The 18,975-nt window shown below is 47.5% G+C and overlaps 1 protein-coding gene across 1 annotated transcript; it reads left to right on the top strand.

Moving 5' to 3' along the window:
- Positions 1-3,128: 3,128 nt before the first annotated feature.
- CHMP3 (charged multivesicular body protein 3) lies at positions 3,129-17,287 on the top strand. Its single transcript, XM_036382935.1, has 6 exons — positions 3,129-3,247; positions 7,797-7,857; positions 11,265-11,444; positions 13,889-14,010; positions 15,757-15,871; positions 16,779-17,287. Exons 1-6 carry the CDS (start codon positions 3,203-3,205, stop codon positions 16,913-16,915), a joined length of 660 nt encoding a protein of 219 aa, XP_036238828.1. The 5' UTR covers positions 3,129-3,202; the 3' UTR covers positions 16,916-17,287.
- The last annotated feature ends 1,688 nt before the right edge of the window (positions 17,288-18,975 follow it).

Genomic DNA, 18,975 nt, shown 5'->3' with positions numbered 1-18,975 from the left:
TTCCCAAGAGGATATTCATGTAATTAGCAGAAGAGCTGTTTTTAATTTACTGAGTCCTTTTTTCTCTCTCATTTCCTTTTTCCCAGGGCAGTACTGAAGCAGAGAGGTACAAGGGGCACAGTATCAGCAACTCTCCTGTGGTCCAGAAAGTAATTTTTATTCCAGTTGAGACCTGCCAGTACATGTCCTGTCTGTGTCATTACAGCCTCAGCAGAGCAGCAGAGAGGCATAATGAGGGCAAAGATCATTTCTGCTTCCAATTTGTGCAGCAGCACAGCGTATGTGCTTGTCATGAGTAGCTGAAATCCACATTGTTTCAGGACCTGTTTTGAAATCTGCACTGAACTGAGGCCTTGCCAAGGGAAAGGAGAAGTTCTGTGAGTATAAATAAGGCTGCAGCTGAGGTGCTGACACACACAAGTGAGGTGCTGTATCACAGCCCGCTGCAGCCTTTCGCTGGTACCTCAGCAATTTGCCAAAAGCTGTGAGTGCTAAGCTGTGTCCTTGGAGCACTGAGTGCTCATGGAGTGATGAAGGCTGACCTCCTCACCTTCACACACAGCCCAGCAGTTCTGCTCCTGTGCACTGGCTCAACCTTGTTTGCAAACCTTTGTGCACACCTGTTTCAGCTGAAGACTTGTTTTAATGGCCTCAGTTGCTCTACTCATCCTGTTCTTTTGATGGATGACCCAAACTGCTGGTTAATTAGCAGGAGAGCCACTGAGGGCACATCCACAGGAGCAGGTAATTATGACCAGCAGGTAGCTGTGGAGGAAGGTTTAGTCCCCTCGTGTCTGGGTTATATAAATTGTTGTGATGCAGCTCCCCACAACGCATCTGTTACAGAATCTTGAGCAGCTGGCGTAGTGTATGGAGAGTCCCAGCAGGACAGAAAAAGCAGTTGGATGTGTTTATGTTATGAAATGCTCGTGTCAGTAGCAGCAGAAGCATCCAAGTAACATTGTTTTCTACCCCGTGCAGGATCTCAGACGTGTTGACAGTTGAACATCCAGAGAAGGGAGCAAAGGAGCAAAGACTGTGCCTGTAACAAGGTCAGCGGCTTCGCTGCTCACATGTTTTGCCTCGCGGGGCTGGGTTGTGCTAGTGCTTGTGAAGTGTCTTAACTGAGATGCTAAACATTCTTAAAGCGTTGTTTTATTCTCTGATGTCTCGTGCCTGGAAGCTGGAGACCAATTGTAAACAGAAAATGTCAAACCACTGAGGTGAGGGTATTCACTTGTTTGTTAGGTTTAGTAAAGGCAGTGGATGTTTGGTGCTGCTATTATAAAGAATGGATTTAATAATCTAATAATCTCTAAATTGAGAGTCTCTTTGACACTCTCAATTTCATCAATTATTGTTTTATTAGCACTGGCTTTCCCACTGCTGGTGCTCAGTCCAAAATGAGAGCTCTCTTTTCCAAAGCTTGTTTAGATCTTTTTTCTGCATTAAATTCTGGAGGGAAAGATGACCAAGGTGAAACTGTACATTTTTGTAACTCATTAAAAAGTCTGTCTCCAGTAATTAAATAATGCAGGTACATATAATCATAAGGTATTAAAGAGTTAGATTAAGTTAATAGCACCTTTTTCTTTCTTTCTTTTGCACTCCGTGCATCACTGATTTATTTCTAATGCTCTCAGTCTCACATTGTGCACCGGGGCGTGAAGAGATGGACTGACTCTCTGGAGCTCCAGCAGAGCAGCTCCAAGCTGTCCCTTCATTTCTGCCAGGTGACCCTGCAGAGAGGAGGGTGAGGATGAGCCAGCCTGGCCCCTGCAGAGAGGAGGGTGAGGATGAGCCAGCCTGGCCAGCGGCATTTCTCCAAAAGAGCCCCGGCATCTGGGGCGGGGTGGCCATCGGCTGGTACGAGCCCTGGGGAAAGGCCGGAGTGGGGGTCAGCCCTTGCACCAAGAAGTTACGGAGATGGCGGAGTTCCAGAGAAGGGAGCGGAGCTGGGGAAGGCTCTGCAGCACGGGTGTGATGAGCACTGAGGAAGCTGAGGAGGCTCAGCCTGGGGGCGCTCAGGGGCACCTTATTGCTCTCAAGAGCTCCCTGACAGGAGGGGCAGGGTGATCCCCACCCTTATTGCTCTCTACAGCTCCCTGACAGGAGGGGCAGGGTGATCCCCCACCCTTATTGCTCTCTAGAGCTCCCTGACAGGAGGGGCAGGGTGATCCCCCACCCTTATTGCTCTCTAGAGCTCCCTGACAGGAGGGGCAGGGTGATCCCCCACCCTTATTGCTCTCTACAGCTCCCTGACAGGAGGGGCAGGGTGATCCCCACCCTTATTGCTCTCTACAGCTCCCTGACAGGAGGGGCAGGGTGATCCCCCACCCTTATTGCTCTCAAGAGCTCCCTGACAGGAGGGGCAGGGTGATCCCCCACCCTTATTGCTCTCTACAGCTCCCTGACAGGAGGGGCAGGGTGATCCCCACCCTTATTGCTCTCAAGAGCTCCCTGACAGGAGTGGCAGGGTGATCCCCACCCTTACTGCTCTCTACAGCTCCCTGACAGGAGGGGCAGGGTGATCCCCCACCCTTATTGCTCTCTACAGCTCCCTGACAGGAGGGGCAGGGTGATCCCCACCCTTATTGCTCTCTACAGCTCCCTGACAGGAGGGGCAGGGTGATCCCCACCCTTATTGCTCTCTACAGCTCCCTGTGACAGGAGGGGCAGCCAGGTGGGGATCAGGCTCTCATCCCAGGAAACCAGCGACAGGACGAGAGGGTGCAGCCTTAAGCTGGAGCAGTGGAGTTCAGGTTGCGCATTAGGAGGAATTTCTTCACATTGGAATGGGCTGCCCAAGGCGGTGGTGGAGTCACTGTCTCTGGAGGTGTTTAAGGAAAGACCGGACGTGGCACCCAGTGCCATAGCGGTGTTCGGTCATGGTTGGACTCGATAGTCTCAGAAGTCTTTCCCAACCTGACTGACGGTGAATGAGTTACAAACACACTCGGTGTGCAGGGCCCGACGCTCCCGCCGCGCCCCTCAGCGCCTTCCCGCCCCTCCGCGGGGGCGGGGCCGTGCGCAGCGCCGTGCGCAGCGCCACGTGACTGGCGGGAAGCCGCGAGGGGCGGGGCGAGGCCGTTCAGGCCCCCCCCTCACGCGGAGTGGGCGGGGCGTGCGGCGGCGCAGGCGCAGTGCGCGCTCCGGCCGGCCCGGCTGTGGGAAGCCGGAAGCGCCGGGCGGTGCGGCCGCCATGGGGCTCTTCGGGAAGACCCCTGAGAAGCCGCCCAAGGAGCTGGTGAGGGGCCGGAGCCGCCGAGCGGGCCCGGGCGGCAGCGGGGCCGGGAGTTTGAGGGGGGAGTGGCGGCAGGGCCGTGTGGCGTTGCTATGGCGTCGGGCGGGGACTGCGGAGGGGCCGGGCTCGGCCTGGCCCTGGCGGAGGCTGCACCCGGGCCGGGACCGGGCCGTGAGACCTCACAGAACCTCCCGGTATCTGAAGGGGCCTGCAGGGAGCCGGGGAGGAGCTGTTTGTGAGGAATTGGAGTGGCGGGACAAGAGGGAAGGGGTACAAGTTGATAGAGTGGAAATTTACGTTAGATCCTAAGAAGAAATTCCTCCCTTTGAGCGTGGTGAGACACTGGAACAGGTTACCCATGGAAGCTGTGGCTGCCCCGTCCCTGGAAATGTTCGAAGCCAAACTGGATAAGGCCTTGAGCGACCTGGTCTAGTGGAAGGTGTCCCTGCCCGTGGCAGGGGTGCTTGGAAGGAGCTATATGGTCTGTAAGGCTCCTTTCAACCCCCTAATAAACTGTGTTTCCAGGAACAGCTTTCTGCTGCCACAGTGGAATGAAATAATCAAGACACTGGTGGATTTCACTGTTGCCTTTCATAAGTAGCTATGAATGAGTTAAAAAAAAATCTGCTGTTTGCTGAGAGGAAGATCAAATACATTAGAGGTACTGGAAAAGCAACAGGGAGAAGAATGACAGGCACACAAGCTGAATGCTCAGACAAGCTGCAGTGTCACAGATGTTCCCTGGTGCTTTGTAGCAGCTGAGTCCCAGGGGAGCAGGCTGTGGCTGTTGCTTGTGGGTGAGAGAACCAGATGAGGAATGTACCTTTGGGAGTGTCCTTCCCTTCCTCCTGTGCCTGTGTCAGAGCACTGTGTGGGCTGGGTCAGTGTGCTGAGCTCCTGAGTGTGGCACAAGAGAGCCCCGGGAGAGCTGGGGCTGGGGGCTGCTGCTCTCAGGGGTGGGTGGCACATCAGGCAGCTGTGGAACCCTCACATGTGGAACTGCTCATGCTGCACTCAGGAGTTCTCACCTCCTGCCTGAGGGCCACTCCTGCTCTTTTGCCTTCCCTAACTGGTGAGCTTGCCATGTTTTCCAGTAGCACAGAGCCTATGGGGCATCTTGGAGCTCTTGGAGAATGGTGCCAGCCACCTCAAACCTTCTTTTTGGTGCACAGCAACAGGTCAAGGAGCAGTGGCCATAAAATAAACCACACTTCCACCTTTACAGGAGGAAAAGCTTCTTTATGCTGAGGGTGGAACAGCTGCCCAGGGAGGCTGTGGAGTCTCCCTCTCTGGAGCCATTCTAAACACACCTGGACACGTTCCTGTGTCACCTGCTCTGGGTGACCCTGCCTTGGCAGCGGGGTTTGCACTGGCTGATCTCCAGAGATCCCTTCCTAAGCCAGTGATTCTGTGATTCTTTGCAGAAAACCCTAAAAATGCAGCATGGGACAGGTGGAGGGAGAGGTGACAAGAGTCCTCTTGCTGTCATGAGCCCTCCCTGAGGGTGCAGGCTGGCATGGTGACTTCACAGCCCTAACACTGATATTGAGACACCCATTATTAGTTAAAAATTCCTTTCCTCCTGTACCTAACTGCAGCTTTAGAAGGAAAAAGCAGTAGCTGTTTCTGCATCCTGGCTGGTGTCTGCCAGCAGCTGTGCTCAGATGCAGTCCCTGAGCAGAGCTAGGGGGACCCGTCCAAGCACTGCAGGAGGATGGGGAGGGGTTGAGATTTTTGTGATGGCAATGATTTGCCCTCAGTTCTTTTGTCTGCCCACTCTGTTGATGTGAGATAATTTATTTATGATCAATACAAGGCAAATATCTTCAGCCCTTGTGAAGAGCTGGTGATACATTTCAGCCTGTCTAAAGCTGGGGATTTATTGTACTTTTAATGCCATGTCTGGATCATTTGAACTTAAAAAGTGGATTTTCCTCCAGTGTAGTGTGAGTTGGCTCTTTTCAGCTTGAGTGCTTTGCTGGCTGACTCTGGCATGATGCAGTGCTGTGAGAGGGATGTTTTTGTTTAGATCAGGAGTGAAGCAGAATTGCTTCATCAGCCTGGAGTTGTGCTCAGGGTAATTATCTCTGCTCAGCTGGACCACAGACTCCTGTTCCAGCATTGCTGCCTTGTGCCATGGTCTGCATCCATGTCCCTGTGTCCTGTGTGAGATGGGCAGTGTGACTTCCTTACAGCTCAGCAAATTGCAGTCTCATGTAGCTGGGAGCATGGACCAGCCTGGATAAGAGTCAGTGGGGTTTCCTCCTCCTCTTACACAAAGCAGGAGGGGAGTTGGGAGCCCCAGGGAAGGCATAAACACCCAGCTGTGCCTTTGGGACAGTCATGTCAAACCCCTGGCAGTGCTAGGGATGAGCTGTGAAAGAGTTTCCACAACCAGTCTTGATTTAATGGTGTGTTTGTGCTGGGCTGTGCACCCCAGAGACAGAAGCTGCAGATCCTGCTGTGGTTCATTTGACAGTTGCTGATTGTGCTTGTACATGAAGGCTTGTTGTGTGTTGGTTTGTTCTAGAATACAAGTTGTGGAGCAAATCTCTGGCAGGTGTTACATTTGAGACAGGACAATTGGCCAGCCAGAGCTTGTCATGTTTCTCTCAGTCTCTCTTCCCCCTGCCTTTTTCCTCTCATGTAGTCCATACTCAAAAAAGGGACCTTCTTGGCTTTCTGTCAGGGTGAGCAATGACTCTCCAGGATGTTATCTCTTCTGCTCTGAAGAACAAGAGAGGAGGATGCACTCAGTTCTGGGTTTGGGGTTTTTTGCTTGTAAACACAGGGTTTAACTAAAGGTACAAGAGCTTTCTGAAACCTCTTAGAAACTTCTGCCCCTCTGCAGGGCTTTGGGTTGTATGTGGGGTTTTTAAGCTGATTTTGTGCTTGGGCACCTCAAATGGTGGCTTTTGTCTGCAGTCAAAACACAGTCCTGTTCACCATGACCAAGAGAAAGTCTTTTGAGACTGGTGAAAGTCTAAATCTGTTGCTCTGCTGGGCTTGTGCACCAAAGAGAACTTGCTTTACAAGTTTTCATTGCACAAGTTCTCTTCACTCTGCTTCCCTGGAGGGATGGTCAGGGCAAGTGGAGCTCCTCACCTCCTGGATGAGCCAGAGGATCTGGAACAGAGAGATCTTGGCAAGTGCCAGGAGGGAGCTGCTAAAGGAGTGGCTGTGTTTGAACACCACCAAAGGCAGGGGAAGGGAAGCTGGAGGGCAGAGAGACCTGAGCAAGTGGGAGGAACCCAGAGCAGGAACCTCAAAATGTTGAGCAATGCAAGACTGGGCCAACCATCCCTGCACACAGGGATGTGCAGCCTGGGGCTGGCTGGGCACCAGCTCTGCAGGAAAGGATCTGCTTTCCCATGGATAATAAACGAGTTCCCAGTGCACCTCTGCAGCAATGGGGGCAAACAGGGTGTGTTGGGAAGTGTGGTCACAGTGCTGAGTGCTCAGTCACTGTGCTACTCTGCAGAGGTGTCCCAGTGTGGGCACCCAGCTCAGGAGGATCTCTGCAAGCTGGGCAAGGGTGGCAGAGGCTGCAGAGGTGTCCCAGTGTGGGCACCCAGCTCAGGAGGGATCTCTGCAAGCTGGGCAAGGGTGGCAGAGGCCATCAGGATGGAGGAGGGCTGGAGCCTGTGGTGCAGGAGGAGTGGCTGTGGGAACTGGGCTCGTTTTGACTTGGAGAAGAGAAGCTGAAGGAGCAGGGGTCTGAAGCCCCTCGCTGCCTCTGCTGGGGTTGGAGTCAAGGCACAGACAGGTACCTTTGAGGTGTGTGCAGTGACAGGAGGGGGGCTACAGCCACAGTTGGCCAGAGGAGAGTTTTGAATTGAACATGAAAGGCCAGGTTGGATGGAGCTCTAAGCAATCTGGTTTAGTGGAAGGTGGAAATAGATGGTCTTTAAGGTCCCTTCCAACCCAAACCATTCCAGGATTCCATGAGGAAAGGTCTTCCCCACCCAGGAGTAGTTTAAGTGCATTTGCTCAGAGTGGCTGTGAAGTCTCTGCCCTCAAACAGTATCAAAACTCAGTGGATGAGACCTGAGCCTGTCTGAGCTCTGAACTTGATCCTGCTTTGAGCAGGGGTTGGCTTGGAGACCTGCTGGGGATCTTCCTGACTGAAATGGGCAGTAGCACTCTTGGGGCTGTCATCTGTGCCAAAGTCTGTCCCTTCTGCTGAAACCCCCTGTGGCAAGTTCCCTGTGTACAGTGACAGGGCAGTGATGTGGGAAGGTAGCCAGGCTGTGAGCATCTGACTCACAAATCACATCCTGGAGTCATTGAAGAGTTTTGGTTGGAAAGGATCTATAAAGGTCCTCCTTAACTCCTTGTCTGAGCATTAAGAGCAGTGCAGGAATTGATGGTATCTCTGCAATGTTTGGGGGTTTTATTATTTGAATAATGAAATATTTTAACATCACTCATAACTTGCAGCTCATGCAATTTGAAGTGCTGCTTTTGATACTGAATGTTTAAGTTACATGAAAGTATAAAAGCATAGTTTTGAAGTTGGAATTTCAAGTAACTCTCACTTTCTCTTTTTAAGGTCAATGAATGGTCCTTGAAGATAAGGAAAGAAATGAGAGTGATTGATAGACAGATCAGAGGTTTGTACTTGTGTCTCATTCTTTGTTTTTACTCTCCTTGTGTGTCTTCAAGGTTTTTTTTACTTTAATTGAGGCAGGCTGTGAAATTTAATAACTTGGGGTAGTCTGTCACATCTGGAGTAAAGGAAGATAAATGTGGTCCTGGGGCCAGACTCAGTCTGTGTTACAAAATGATGTCTCTGTGAAGTTATCTTAGGAAAATTTTCAAAAGAACATGAATATTTCATGCTCCAGTAAGACATAATGCTCTTAAATCCCTTTGGATAACTTGTATTAGACTTATTATCCAGAATTTCACCCACATTGATTTAGTGAGTAGTATCAGTATGGTAAATAATTCACATGTAGACAGTTCCACTGGCATGTACTGGTGTGAAAGTGCACATGCCAAGCAAAAGTACCTTGCTGTCAGCTTGGAAAAATTACAAACAGAAGAGTGGAAGGAAAAAAAAAAGTATTTTCTGTGTGTGGGTGTTTTGGTATTAAATAATGAGCATTACACTGCTGAATGTGTCTTGAAAAGCAGACAAGTTGCTTAGTATTGCACTGCTGTTAGTTCAGAATTTGTTCTACCTGCCTTCCCTGAGCCTGAAAACAGGTTTGGGCCTAGGTTTTGTTCTCCCCTTATTTCAAATCCCTAGCCTGTCTCTGGGATTTGTCCATGGGAGGATATTTTGTGTCAGCATCTGGTTACTGGCAGAGCACATCCTGCATTCCCATCCTTCCCCAGCCCGGTGCCTCTGGAGTGACCTGGCAGGGTTTGTGTCTTGCAGACTTGTAGGAGTTGGTTGGAGAAGGTTGCTTGTGCAGTACAAAGTCTGTCTTTGTCCTTGTCTCCAGTATGAGGAACAGAGTTTGTGTCTTTCCCAGGAAAACTGATCTACAGGGATGTGAATTCTTTTACTTTCTCCAGGGCACTTTGTGTGGCTGTATCAGGCACAGAGGAGCTGCACCTCTGATCTTACTAGCAAAATATGTTTTAGAGGCTGCATCTTCCACAGGAGCAGAGTGCCCACGTGCTCACTACTGATGTTTCTGGAAATTTTGGGTTTCTCTTAACCTTTTACATGCCATAATGCTTTTAATGGCCTGCACAGATACTAGGCTACATGGTAGTGTGATATTTTGATGTAGATCTAATAATTAATTAGATTAATCTAATTATTTTAGCAGCTCTAAACCTGTCTGTGTTTCAGAGTCCTACATTCACAGAAATACAGTTCAGCACTAACCACCAACCATCTGCTACACTGATAATTGCCCTTAAAATAAAGTAAATAATATCTTGGTGCCAGGATTTCACATTTTACCAAGGGTCACCTATGGATTGGTTCTGCTGGACACTTCCCAGGCTAGCAGGCTGCTCCTGAAGGATGGCAGCCAAGTGCCACCAAAGGTTTCCTCAGAAGTTACTCACTGTAGCTGGATTCTGCCATCCTCTCCTGTTTCACCTGAGCCTGACACAGGAAATCCCTGCAATCTTTAAGGAAGGATGCTAAGCTGGAACCTGTCTTAGTTTCCTTGGGGAAAGCTGTGCTGGATGTGTTTGAACAAGGCAACACTAGATCCACCTGGGATGAACTGAGTGGGCTTGGATCACTTGAGCAGTTGGCTTGCCCAGTCAGCAGAGTTACTGAAATAGCAGCACACTCTTTGAAACCATCTGTTGTTGGACTGGTGCTGCTGTAGTGATTTCTGTTTGGGGTAGGTTGTTTTTCAGGGCTTGGAAGGTTTGGAGAAATGAAAGGTGTCCTTGTTACTTCAGAATTGAAATTTTTGAGTGGATATAGTTGGAGTAACACAGTAACTTTGTGTTTTGCTGAGCTGTGAGTCCCTCTTGCAGGTGCTTTGGGCTGCTGTGTGCCTCTTGTGCTTGGTAGTGCTGCAGAGGCACTGGGGAGGTGACTTTGGCTCCCTTGAGGAGTGTAGCTGGCACTGCCTTTCAAAGATGGATTGGCTGTTCCTGCATCCTTGTGCCACTGATCTCACAGCCAGCACTCGATGCCATGAGAGCATTCACTCGGGGGCAGCTGTCCCACTCCAGCCTGGCTGCAGGACACAATACTTAGGGTTGTTTTCAGGCTGACAGAGTGAGTGTTGTAATTCCTCAGTGCTGCTGGGGTTCTTCTGGTGCTTTCTGTTTCCTGCTGGAGCACTTCAGCTCTTTTTTACCTGGAACTCAGCTCAGTCCCATGTCTGACACACAAATGTCATCAAGTTTGTAGTGTTTCTGAAAATAATAGTGGGAAAGCAGCAAAGGTATATTTTTCTGATTATAATCCTACAGCTTTCTGCCAGTCCTTTAAGGTAAACACCTCAGTGAATGATACTGAGAGAATTGCTGGTCTTGAGTACAGGGTTCATTAACTCCCACCTGAGAACCTGTGTTGAAGTCTCCAAGTTAGCTTGTGCCAGAAGGAGTGTGTTGGTGCCTTTGTTTTTATAAAAGGGCAGCTTCTGATTCTTCCAGTGTATAACTTTGTCTGGCATAAATCAAGAAGACTCAAAGCTAAATCTGAACAGAGGCTTTCTTTGAAAAAATTGTTCTTGTGGTCATTTCAATCAACTCTTTACAGGAAGGTGAGGAACCCTTACTATCTGAATTCTTTATTTACTTTAGGATAATTTTTCTTATGGACTATGAGATCCACATTTCGTCAGTGACTAATTTATTGCTGAGTCTGGAAAAGAAAGGAAGTTAATATTGTCCCTGCTTACTCTTGCATTTTTTACTCTGGGCTTTTTGGAGTACCTGGCTCCTGCTGTTCACAGCCAGTGTTACCTGGCAGGGCAGAACTGTCAACAGTGACACCAGATTTGCTGGAGAAACCAATGGTATTTAAGAAGGCCTTTTTAGTGTTTAATAGTCCAACCAACTCCTTGCCCATGTTTAGTTCAGTATTCCCACTTAAGCACACTCTTAAAAAAATCTGCTGAACAAAGCTGGATGCCAGGAGAGTTTGAACAGGATGTTTCAAGTTAGATGTATATTTTGTGTATGTGTATTTGTATCAGGCCAGTTTAACAGTCAGGAAGTTATTTTCAAGTTGTGAGTCAAGTCATCCTCTCAGAGTGCTTTGTTCTTACAGGACCTTTTTTTGCTTTGTAAGCTCTTAGTCAGCTCAGCATCATGGATAATATTCTCAGACAGTCCTTTAGAGTACTCTTGACTGCAAAGGAAATTACAGAGCTGGATGTTCAGTAATGAGAATTTTCCTATTAAGATTTAGCTGAATTAATCAGCTGACATGTAAATCAACCCAGAACAAGGTCCTTGAGTAACAGAAGGAACCTGAAATCAAGCAGAAACAATTCTTTGCATTGGAAACACACCTCAACAAATGACTGATTTCTCTTCTATATCCTTAGGAGTTGATCATTGTTTGCTGTGTTTTTCTGTGCTCCAGATATCCAGAGGGAAGAGGAGAAGGTGAAGAGGTCAATAAAGGATGCTGCCAAAAAGAATCAGAGAGACGTGTGTGTGATCCTGGCCAAGGAGCTGGTCCGCTCTCGGAAGGCTGTAAGCAAACTCTATGCATCCAAAGCTCACATGAACTCAGTTCTCATGGGGATGAAGAACCAGCTTGGTAAGAGCAAATCCTGAATCCAAGCAGTGCTCTGGCAGTAGAAGTGAGGTCTGAGGTTTCCTTGTCCAGAACCAAAATCAAATACAGGCAGAGCTTGAATGTGGGAGCAGCCGTGCTCCTGTGGAAAGCAGCTGATTCCAGTGGGCTTCAGGAGCCTGGGAAGATCCTCCCAGAGCTGTGAGGCTGCTGAAGTGCTACCCTCTAATCCCAGCAGGCACATGCACCCACACTGTCAGAGCAGAGCCTTGGCCACCACCCCATAAACACACACAGCTTTCACACACTGTGAACAGCTCCACCTGCTCTTCCTCTTCAGCTCATGAGGACTCAGGTCCACTGGTAGAACACAATACACACAACAGATCAGTTGTTCCAGGAGCTGCTCTCAGATGCTCTGTCCAAGCTGGCCAGATGTCTGGTACCTGCCCCAGATCTCCTTCTCTGCCTGAACTGCTGGTACTTGGTCCTGCAGGCCCCTGAGGTTTGTGTGTTCCCTGATACACTTCAGTCCTTCCCCAATCTACCTTTGGTCATTCCCCTAAGATTCAGGTATGTTCCTGTATTCCCCTTAAAAGATCCATTGTAAGTTTTCCCCATGTCCAAACATGCTCTTTTCCCCTGCATCCTTGTAAGGAGTCCTGCATCCCTGTAGGCAGTAACCCCCTCAGTCTGCAGAATGCTCTAAGGCTGTTTCTCCAGTGCCCTGCCTGGATGGGTGTCCCACCCTGGGCTGTGAAGCAATCAGGGAGCTCCCAGTTTTGGTTTCTTGGGGTTCCTGCCCTCATTGTTCCCCACATCCTTGCTGGTTCCCTGTTTGCTGTGATGAGCTGCTCAGCAGATGATGTAACACCTCTCCTCAGAGCCTGAGGGTTCCAGTGGTGTGAGAATCACATGCTCTGGAACTGAGCTCACAGCAATTGGGAGCACATTCTTAGTGTGCATTTCTAAACAGTTGGAATGCATCCCTAATACCCCTGTGTCCTGGTGGAGCCTATGTCACTGATTTTGACAGGATCTGTCACAGGAGTAGAATTCTCTTCATCTTGTAGATGGTTGCTTCCCTAGCGAGAGTCTGGGGGCATTTACCAACAACCTGCATGGGGATGGGGCAGCAGTGCTTGATTTCTTAGTGTGGATGAATCCTTTTGCCCTTTGACTTAAAACCCATGTTCTGTAAACCCTCCTTGGTCCTTTGTGTTCCTCCAGAACCAGCAGATTTCCCTTGTTCCTTATCCACATCAGAAATCTGCTATAATATACTTCCTATATGCAGAGTTTTCCATAGCTGGAAACAGTCCAGCCTGTAACAAGCAGAGCAGAAAGCTGTAAAGACAGGAGAAGACTTGGTGGAGATGAACAAGCTGCTGAAATGTCAAAGCATTTCCTCCACCCCAGCATCATCCAAGTAGATTTTAATGTTGGATGAGTGATAAAACAGGAAGTCACACTGTGAACCTTAAGGGTAATTTTATGATGGTTCAAATGTGGCTCCCCATGCATCTCACTCAGGAAAGGAAGGTAGGACCATCCTTGCAGCTTAAGGTGTCCATTAAAAGGAAAAATTCAAAACAGCCTCCTCCTTATTACCACTGCCAGCATCTTCATCTTCCTGGGAATGTTCTGATACACTTAGATAGGAAATAGAGAGGAATCTAAAATTCAGTCTGGGGTTTGTTTGAGAAATGACCACTCAAGGCAAGGTGTCTGTTAGTTTGTTACAAGTGTAGGGCTCTTAAATTACTAAAATAAAAAATAATATGTGCTGTACCTTCAATTTGCTTCGTTAAGGAGTGACCATTTTATATACAAACAGGTAAGTTCTCCATGTCCAGGAAGCTGCAAAGCTGGATGGCAGAATTCAAACATCTTCAAAGTACCCTTAATTACTGCTTTTTGATCTTGATGTATCAATACATACGAGGAGACCTTAGAAGTTAGAATAGCCTCTGGAAAGGGTATTGTTAAATTCAGTTTAAACAAGCTTATTTTTGGCTTGTCTGCGTCAGTATTAATGTTGTAGCTTACTCTTTGCTGTGGAACTGTTGCAGCAGAGCTTCTGCCAGGGTTGGTTTCCAGCAGCTGGTGTCAGGCAGGAGATCCCTGGTTCAGCAGTCACTGCAGCTCTGATGCTGAGGGGCTGGGTAGGGGCAACTCTTTCCCTGTCTTTGGGGACCTGGGTGCAGGTGGGTTGAAATCTCTCTGCAGACCACCTGGGCTCCTCATTGTACAGGACATTTATAGCTTTGCTATAAATATGACTTTTCCAGTGTGTCTATAAGTTGGGCTTTTCCAGGAATTTAGTCAAGAGTGAAGTGCAATGCCCATTTAATTTTTAAATTGAATTGCCTAAATGTAAAGAAACTTCCATGTAGGGAGGATATAATTCCTCTGCTTTCAGCAGTGCATGAATTGTTCAAACTGTTCTGTGCCTCTCTCCTTCACAGCTGTCCTCAGAGTAGCAGGTTCATTGCAGAAGAGCACAGAAGTCATGAAAGCTATGCAAAATCTAGTAAAAATCCCAGAAATCCAAGCAACGATGAGGGACTTGTCCAAAGAGATGATGAAGGTAAGGTCTGGCACATAAATCAGACTGGGGTGAACACAATGTGGCTGTTACTGAGCTGTGCAGCCACTTGGGCGGCCCCTTTGTCACAGGGAGCTCAGGACACTCTGACTCCATGGCCAGCCTGATACTGGTGACACAAAGAGTTGAAAATCTAACAGCAAAAAGCTGTTAGACCAACATTCCTAATAACAATTTTGAGTCAAAATTGGGAGCATATGGGGAATTTATTCACTATAGACATGTTCAAAGAAACAACAATTTTCAGGCATTTATATACACTATAACAGCCAAGATTTTTTTAATAGACACTCCTAAAAATCTGCCCAATTTATTGCATCATGGTAGAGGTGTTTTGTTTCTTTTAATTACTAGCAGAACATCTCATCTGTCTTTGTTTAATGGATAACCTGAGTTTTATCCAGCTAACAGTGCTTTATTAAATGTGCTGTCCTGCTTAGACAATTACTATTGATTAAGTTTTCTGGGGAGTACAAGCCTATGAAGTGGCTCCCTTACTACACCTGCAATGTATAAATCAAGTTTTCTGGGATGTATAGGCCTCTGACTCCTTAACTCTCTCAAGATACCATTCTTGTTCTATGACATCTAATTAATCTCTAGTTGTATGATAACCACTAAACAATTATTTATTTTGTTCTTCAACTATAGATTCTCTAAGGGGTCTAGGTCCATAGAGTTCCTTTCTGCAGGTGCAGTGAGGTAATTTCTCAGGGTTTTCTACTGACACTTAGCCAATACAGATCTAAACCAATACCAGCCAAAATAATGCAATCAAACATTCCTTAACTAGTTAAGTTTATTACAAAATTTTTAAAGAATCACAAAACTCCTGGCTAATTCAGATATAACTCACTGTCAGTGGTTTAAAGCATCCAGCTCAGTGTCTCCATGTGATGGGAGTGCTCTGATTTGAAAGCATCCATAATTCTCTGTTATGACTATTACATTTTCAACTACCAAAGTTGTTGTGCTTTTTCCTTTCTTACCACTCTAGACTGTTTATTTAGAAATAAATTTATTTGAACTAATTTCATCATTGTGCACCAGCATGGTTTGACCATATGTAGGTTGAAGGGCCTACAAAGGAATGTTTTGGGTTAGGGTTAGGGTTAAATGCAGGGTCAAATGCAGATAAAAAAATGCAGGGTCAAATGCAGATAAAAAAACCAAGCTGTGTCAAAGAGCAGTTTTACAGTGTGCTACACAATTCATGCTGCATGACTGAAACCCTTGTATTTCACATGCTTGGAGCAGGCTGGGTTCTTGGTTTAGGTGTGCAACAACAATAAATAACCATGGAATCATGGAATGGTTTGGGTTGGAAAGGATCTTAAAGATCATGTAATTCCAGCCCCCCTGCCATGGACAGGGACATCTGCCACTGGATCAGGTTGCTCAGAGCCCCATCTGACCTGGCTGGGAACACTCCCAGGAACTGGGCATCCACAGCTTCTCTGGGGAACCTGTTCCAGCTCACTGGGAAGAATTTCTTCCTAATACCTAATTTAAATCTCTCCTCTTTTGGTTTAAATAACTTGAGGTTTTCCAAGTGAGAACAGGTGCCTTTAATCCTCAGTTTTCTTCCTGCTTTTCCTCTGCAGTTGTAGAGATGTGTGCTCATGTTACATCCCTGGATAGGCATAAGCCCATCTCCCAAGTAGAAATGAGTTTTCTTACTCTGCTGTTTCCACGGGCATCACAGGCTGCCTTGTTTTTTTCTGCTAGGCTGGAATTATAGAGGAAATGCTGGAAGACACCTTTGAAGGCCTGGAGGATCAGGAGGAGATGGAGGAGGAAGCTGAAGCAGAAATTGACAAAATCCTTTTTGAAATTACAGCTGGTGAGTTTGTGGGCACTGCTGAGAGCCAGGTCCCTGCTCTGTGGCATCTCTTCCTTTGGTGATGGGCAGAGAGCTCTGACAAGCTGATTTCTCAGGGAATACTGGCTGAGAAGGCCAGTGGGGCTCAGCAGGGCAGAACTAAGATCCATCAGCTGCTCTCTGTGCAGTTTTGTAATTGAGGTTCTAACAGATCTGTGTTTGGCTATGCAGTGAATCCTCTTACCAAGGTGAAACTTACATGATTGGCTAGGTATTGTTATTAATGAAACCAAGAAATGATTGTTATTAATGAAACCAGAAACTCTGCTGCACTGCCTTGAGTCATAGGCTGTGTTGTGAGTCCTGGCAGTAACATGCTGTGTCTTGTTTGGGGGAAAAAAAACCCAAAGCAAACACAAAAACCCTCTTAAAGCCAAAACCACAACTTCTGCCTTCCAGCTCATGAAGTAATAATGATTTACTGGTTCAGTTATTTGATTTGGAGAATGCTTAGAATGCTCCTTTCACCTGGATTGCTTGTGATGTGGTGTGACAAAAACAAGCACCAGCTGCAGCACGCTGCAAGTGCAGGGCCCACCCTGCTGGCACCTTGTGCTCAGTGCCTGGCACATTGCCCTGTTCTTTCTCTCACCCTCATTTGCGTTTTCCATCCTGTTTCCCTGCCTCCTCCCGAGCAAGCAGCAGGGCTTGTGGGGAGCTGGGAGCCTCCTCCCAGAGGGGAAGGAGCAGAGGCTGAGCTGGCAGGTCAGGGCTGCTGGGCAGCCAGCACCCCCCTGGGCTGGCCCTGGCCCAGCTCAGGGCTCTGACCTCCGTGGGAAATGACTGGTTGGGTTGTTTTAGATGTCCCCAAAAGCCACTAATCAAATGAAGACCTGACAGTCACTAATGAGCCTGTTTGTTGTTGCAGGGGCCTTGGGTAAAGCACCCAGTAAAGTCACAGATGCTCTGCCAGAGCCTGAGCCCATGGGGGCAGCAGCTGCTGCCGTGGATGAGGAGGAGGACATCGAGGCCATGCAGTCACGGTTGGCCACCCTGAGGAGCTAGGGCTAGGATGGATGTGTACAGTTGGCTTGAATTTATTCTGTCCTACCTTCAAAATGCAAAACTTTATGTATTCTCACTTATGTAATATATATATATATTTTTTTCTTTCTGAGGATTCTTTCCTCCAAGACACTACTGTAATATACTTCTTCCAGTTTTCTGTTCAGCCCATGTTTCCTGTGGTGACATGGCAAGGGTGGTGTAATGTTATGTATTTTTAGACAAAAAGTCCTGAAATATATTCTCATCTTCAAGCAGCATTTCTCTCTAACAGGCACTTTGGTTTAATCTGCTACCAAAAACCTCCACCACTGTCAGATCTGTGTTTTCCTGAATCAATACAAATTTTATTAAAGCTGCTTCTAACAGTCACTCCTATGGCAGCAGTTTAGTTTGCATCACTTTGGCCTCTTTCACAAACAATACCCCCATCTTAACACCTGCCTTTTAGTTTTATTACACCTTTCTTCAGCACATTTAGGGCCTTCACTGCATCGTTAAAGAGAAGTTTTCAGTTTGTTCCAGCTCTGTATGGTCACAGGAGAGCCTGGCTTAGCCAAGGCTGTGGCACAGGGAGGGCAGGGCAGGTGGCAGCAGTGGGAGGGGGCCCTGACTCACCAGGCTCCTGGCAAAGCTGCCCATGGCAGTGCCAAGGCCTCTCTGCTGCTCCAAGAGCACATTTCAGGATCACAGGAGAGCTGTGTCTCCTCCCAAGGAAAAGCTTCAGGCAAAACGGATGTCACAGCTCACAAAAGGCTGTTTGGAAACCAAAAAACTCTGACCCAAACCTGTCACTGCCACAGCACCTCCCCAATAAAGGCCAGAGCTCTTCATTTTAAGGAAGCCAAGTCTCTAAATAATTGTACCCTAACTGCAAGGGTAGAAAAACACACAAGGCACACAGAGAGCTGGATGGAGTCCAACACCTCCCAGTTTCAGCCATGAAAGCATGGGAAGGGCCAAGCACTGTTCACCTTTGTGCTGGGGGAGGCAAAGTATCCCCAGTGCTTCAGGGCTCTGCAATTCAAGTGTTCATCTCCACCCCAAATGCAACAAAAACAGGCAAGAGGGACAGCTTGTTTTTTGCGGTCTTAAAAAAACCAGAAAGGACACATCAGAAACAAAGTGGGTGAGAGCTGCAATAAAACAAGACTGAACAACAGCACCATGGTAAGAGCTCAAAATGCAGTTTCAACAATGAGTCTAAGGTCAGTGTGACTCAGCTCCTGTACTCCAGCTGCCCACAAATACTGCAGCTGGTGCCAAGGAAAGCAATTAACCTGCTCACTGTCATCTCCTTCAACTTGGTGGTTCAAGAGAGAACGCTCAGGTAAGTGTTGTGTTTAAGCATACTTGACAAGTTCATGCACAAAATGCCAAATCAAGGCACCTGAAGTGACTAGAACAAGTTATTTACTGTTGAGAGGTGGTAGCAAATGAAGGCAGAGGAAAGCTCTCACTGAATTTAGTGAAGGGCTGGTGTGTAGGCAAACCTTCTGTAAATCAACTTAACTCTTACAAGAGTTCTTACAAGAGGCTCCTGCTCCTGCACATCACTGCAGCCTGACCCCTCTCCTGAGGGAGCAATCAGAGGAAACTGCTCTGAACAAGAACACTGCCACCCAAGCCAGACTCAAGATTGCTGCTGAACACAAACAGCAGGTCAAGTACTACAGGGAGAATTTTCCATTTGTTGCATAAGCTCAGAAAAGTGAACATGGAGGCCATCTGGCAACTTTCAGTGCTGGGAAGGAACTGAAAGGTTAATTTTGTCTCAGGGTATCTCATCAAATGAGAGATTCACTTTTCCATTCATAACCCCTCTTCTTGTTTTATGATGTTTTTCAGTGTTTCTCCACACAACCCTGAGTTCTGTGTGTACCATTTCAGACTCCAGCTGCAAAGCTCATGTGACACAGAGCACAGCACTGGCAGCAGTAGTGTCAGCTAAGTCATGCTTGGGTTAACCAAAAATCACTCTAAACAGGTCTGCTGCTAAATTCCATAACCTAAGCCTTCAAATACTTCAATAAACAATATGAACCATTTATGATACACTT

Source organism: Molothrus ater, chromosome 4 (assembly GCF_012460135.2).
Source record: "Molothrus ater isolate BHLD 08-10-18 breed brown headed cowbird chromosome 4, BPBGC_Mater_1.1, whole genome shotgun sequence".
NCBI lineage: Eukaryota > Metazoa > Chordata > Aves > Passeriformes > Icteridae > Molothrus > Molothrus ater.
The sequence above is the reverse complement of the archived record's forward strand: the minus strand, read 5'-3'. Positions and strand labels throughout refer to the sequence as shown.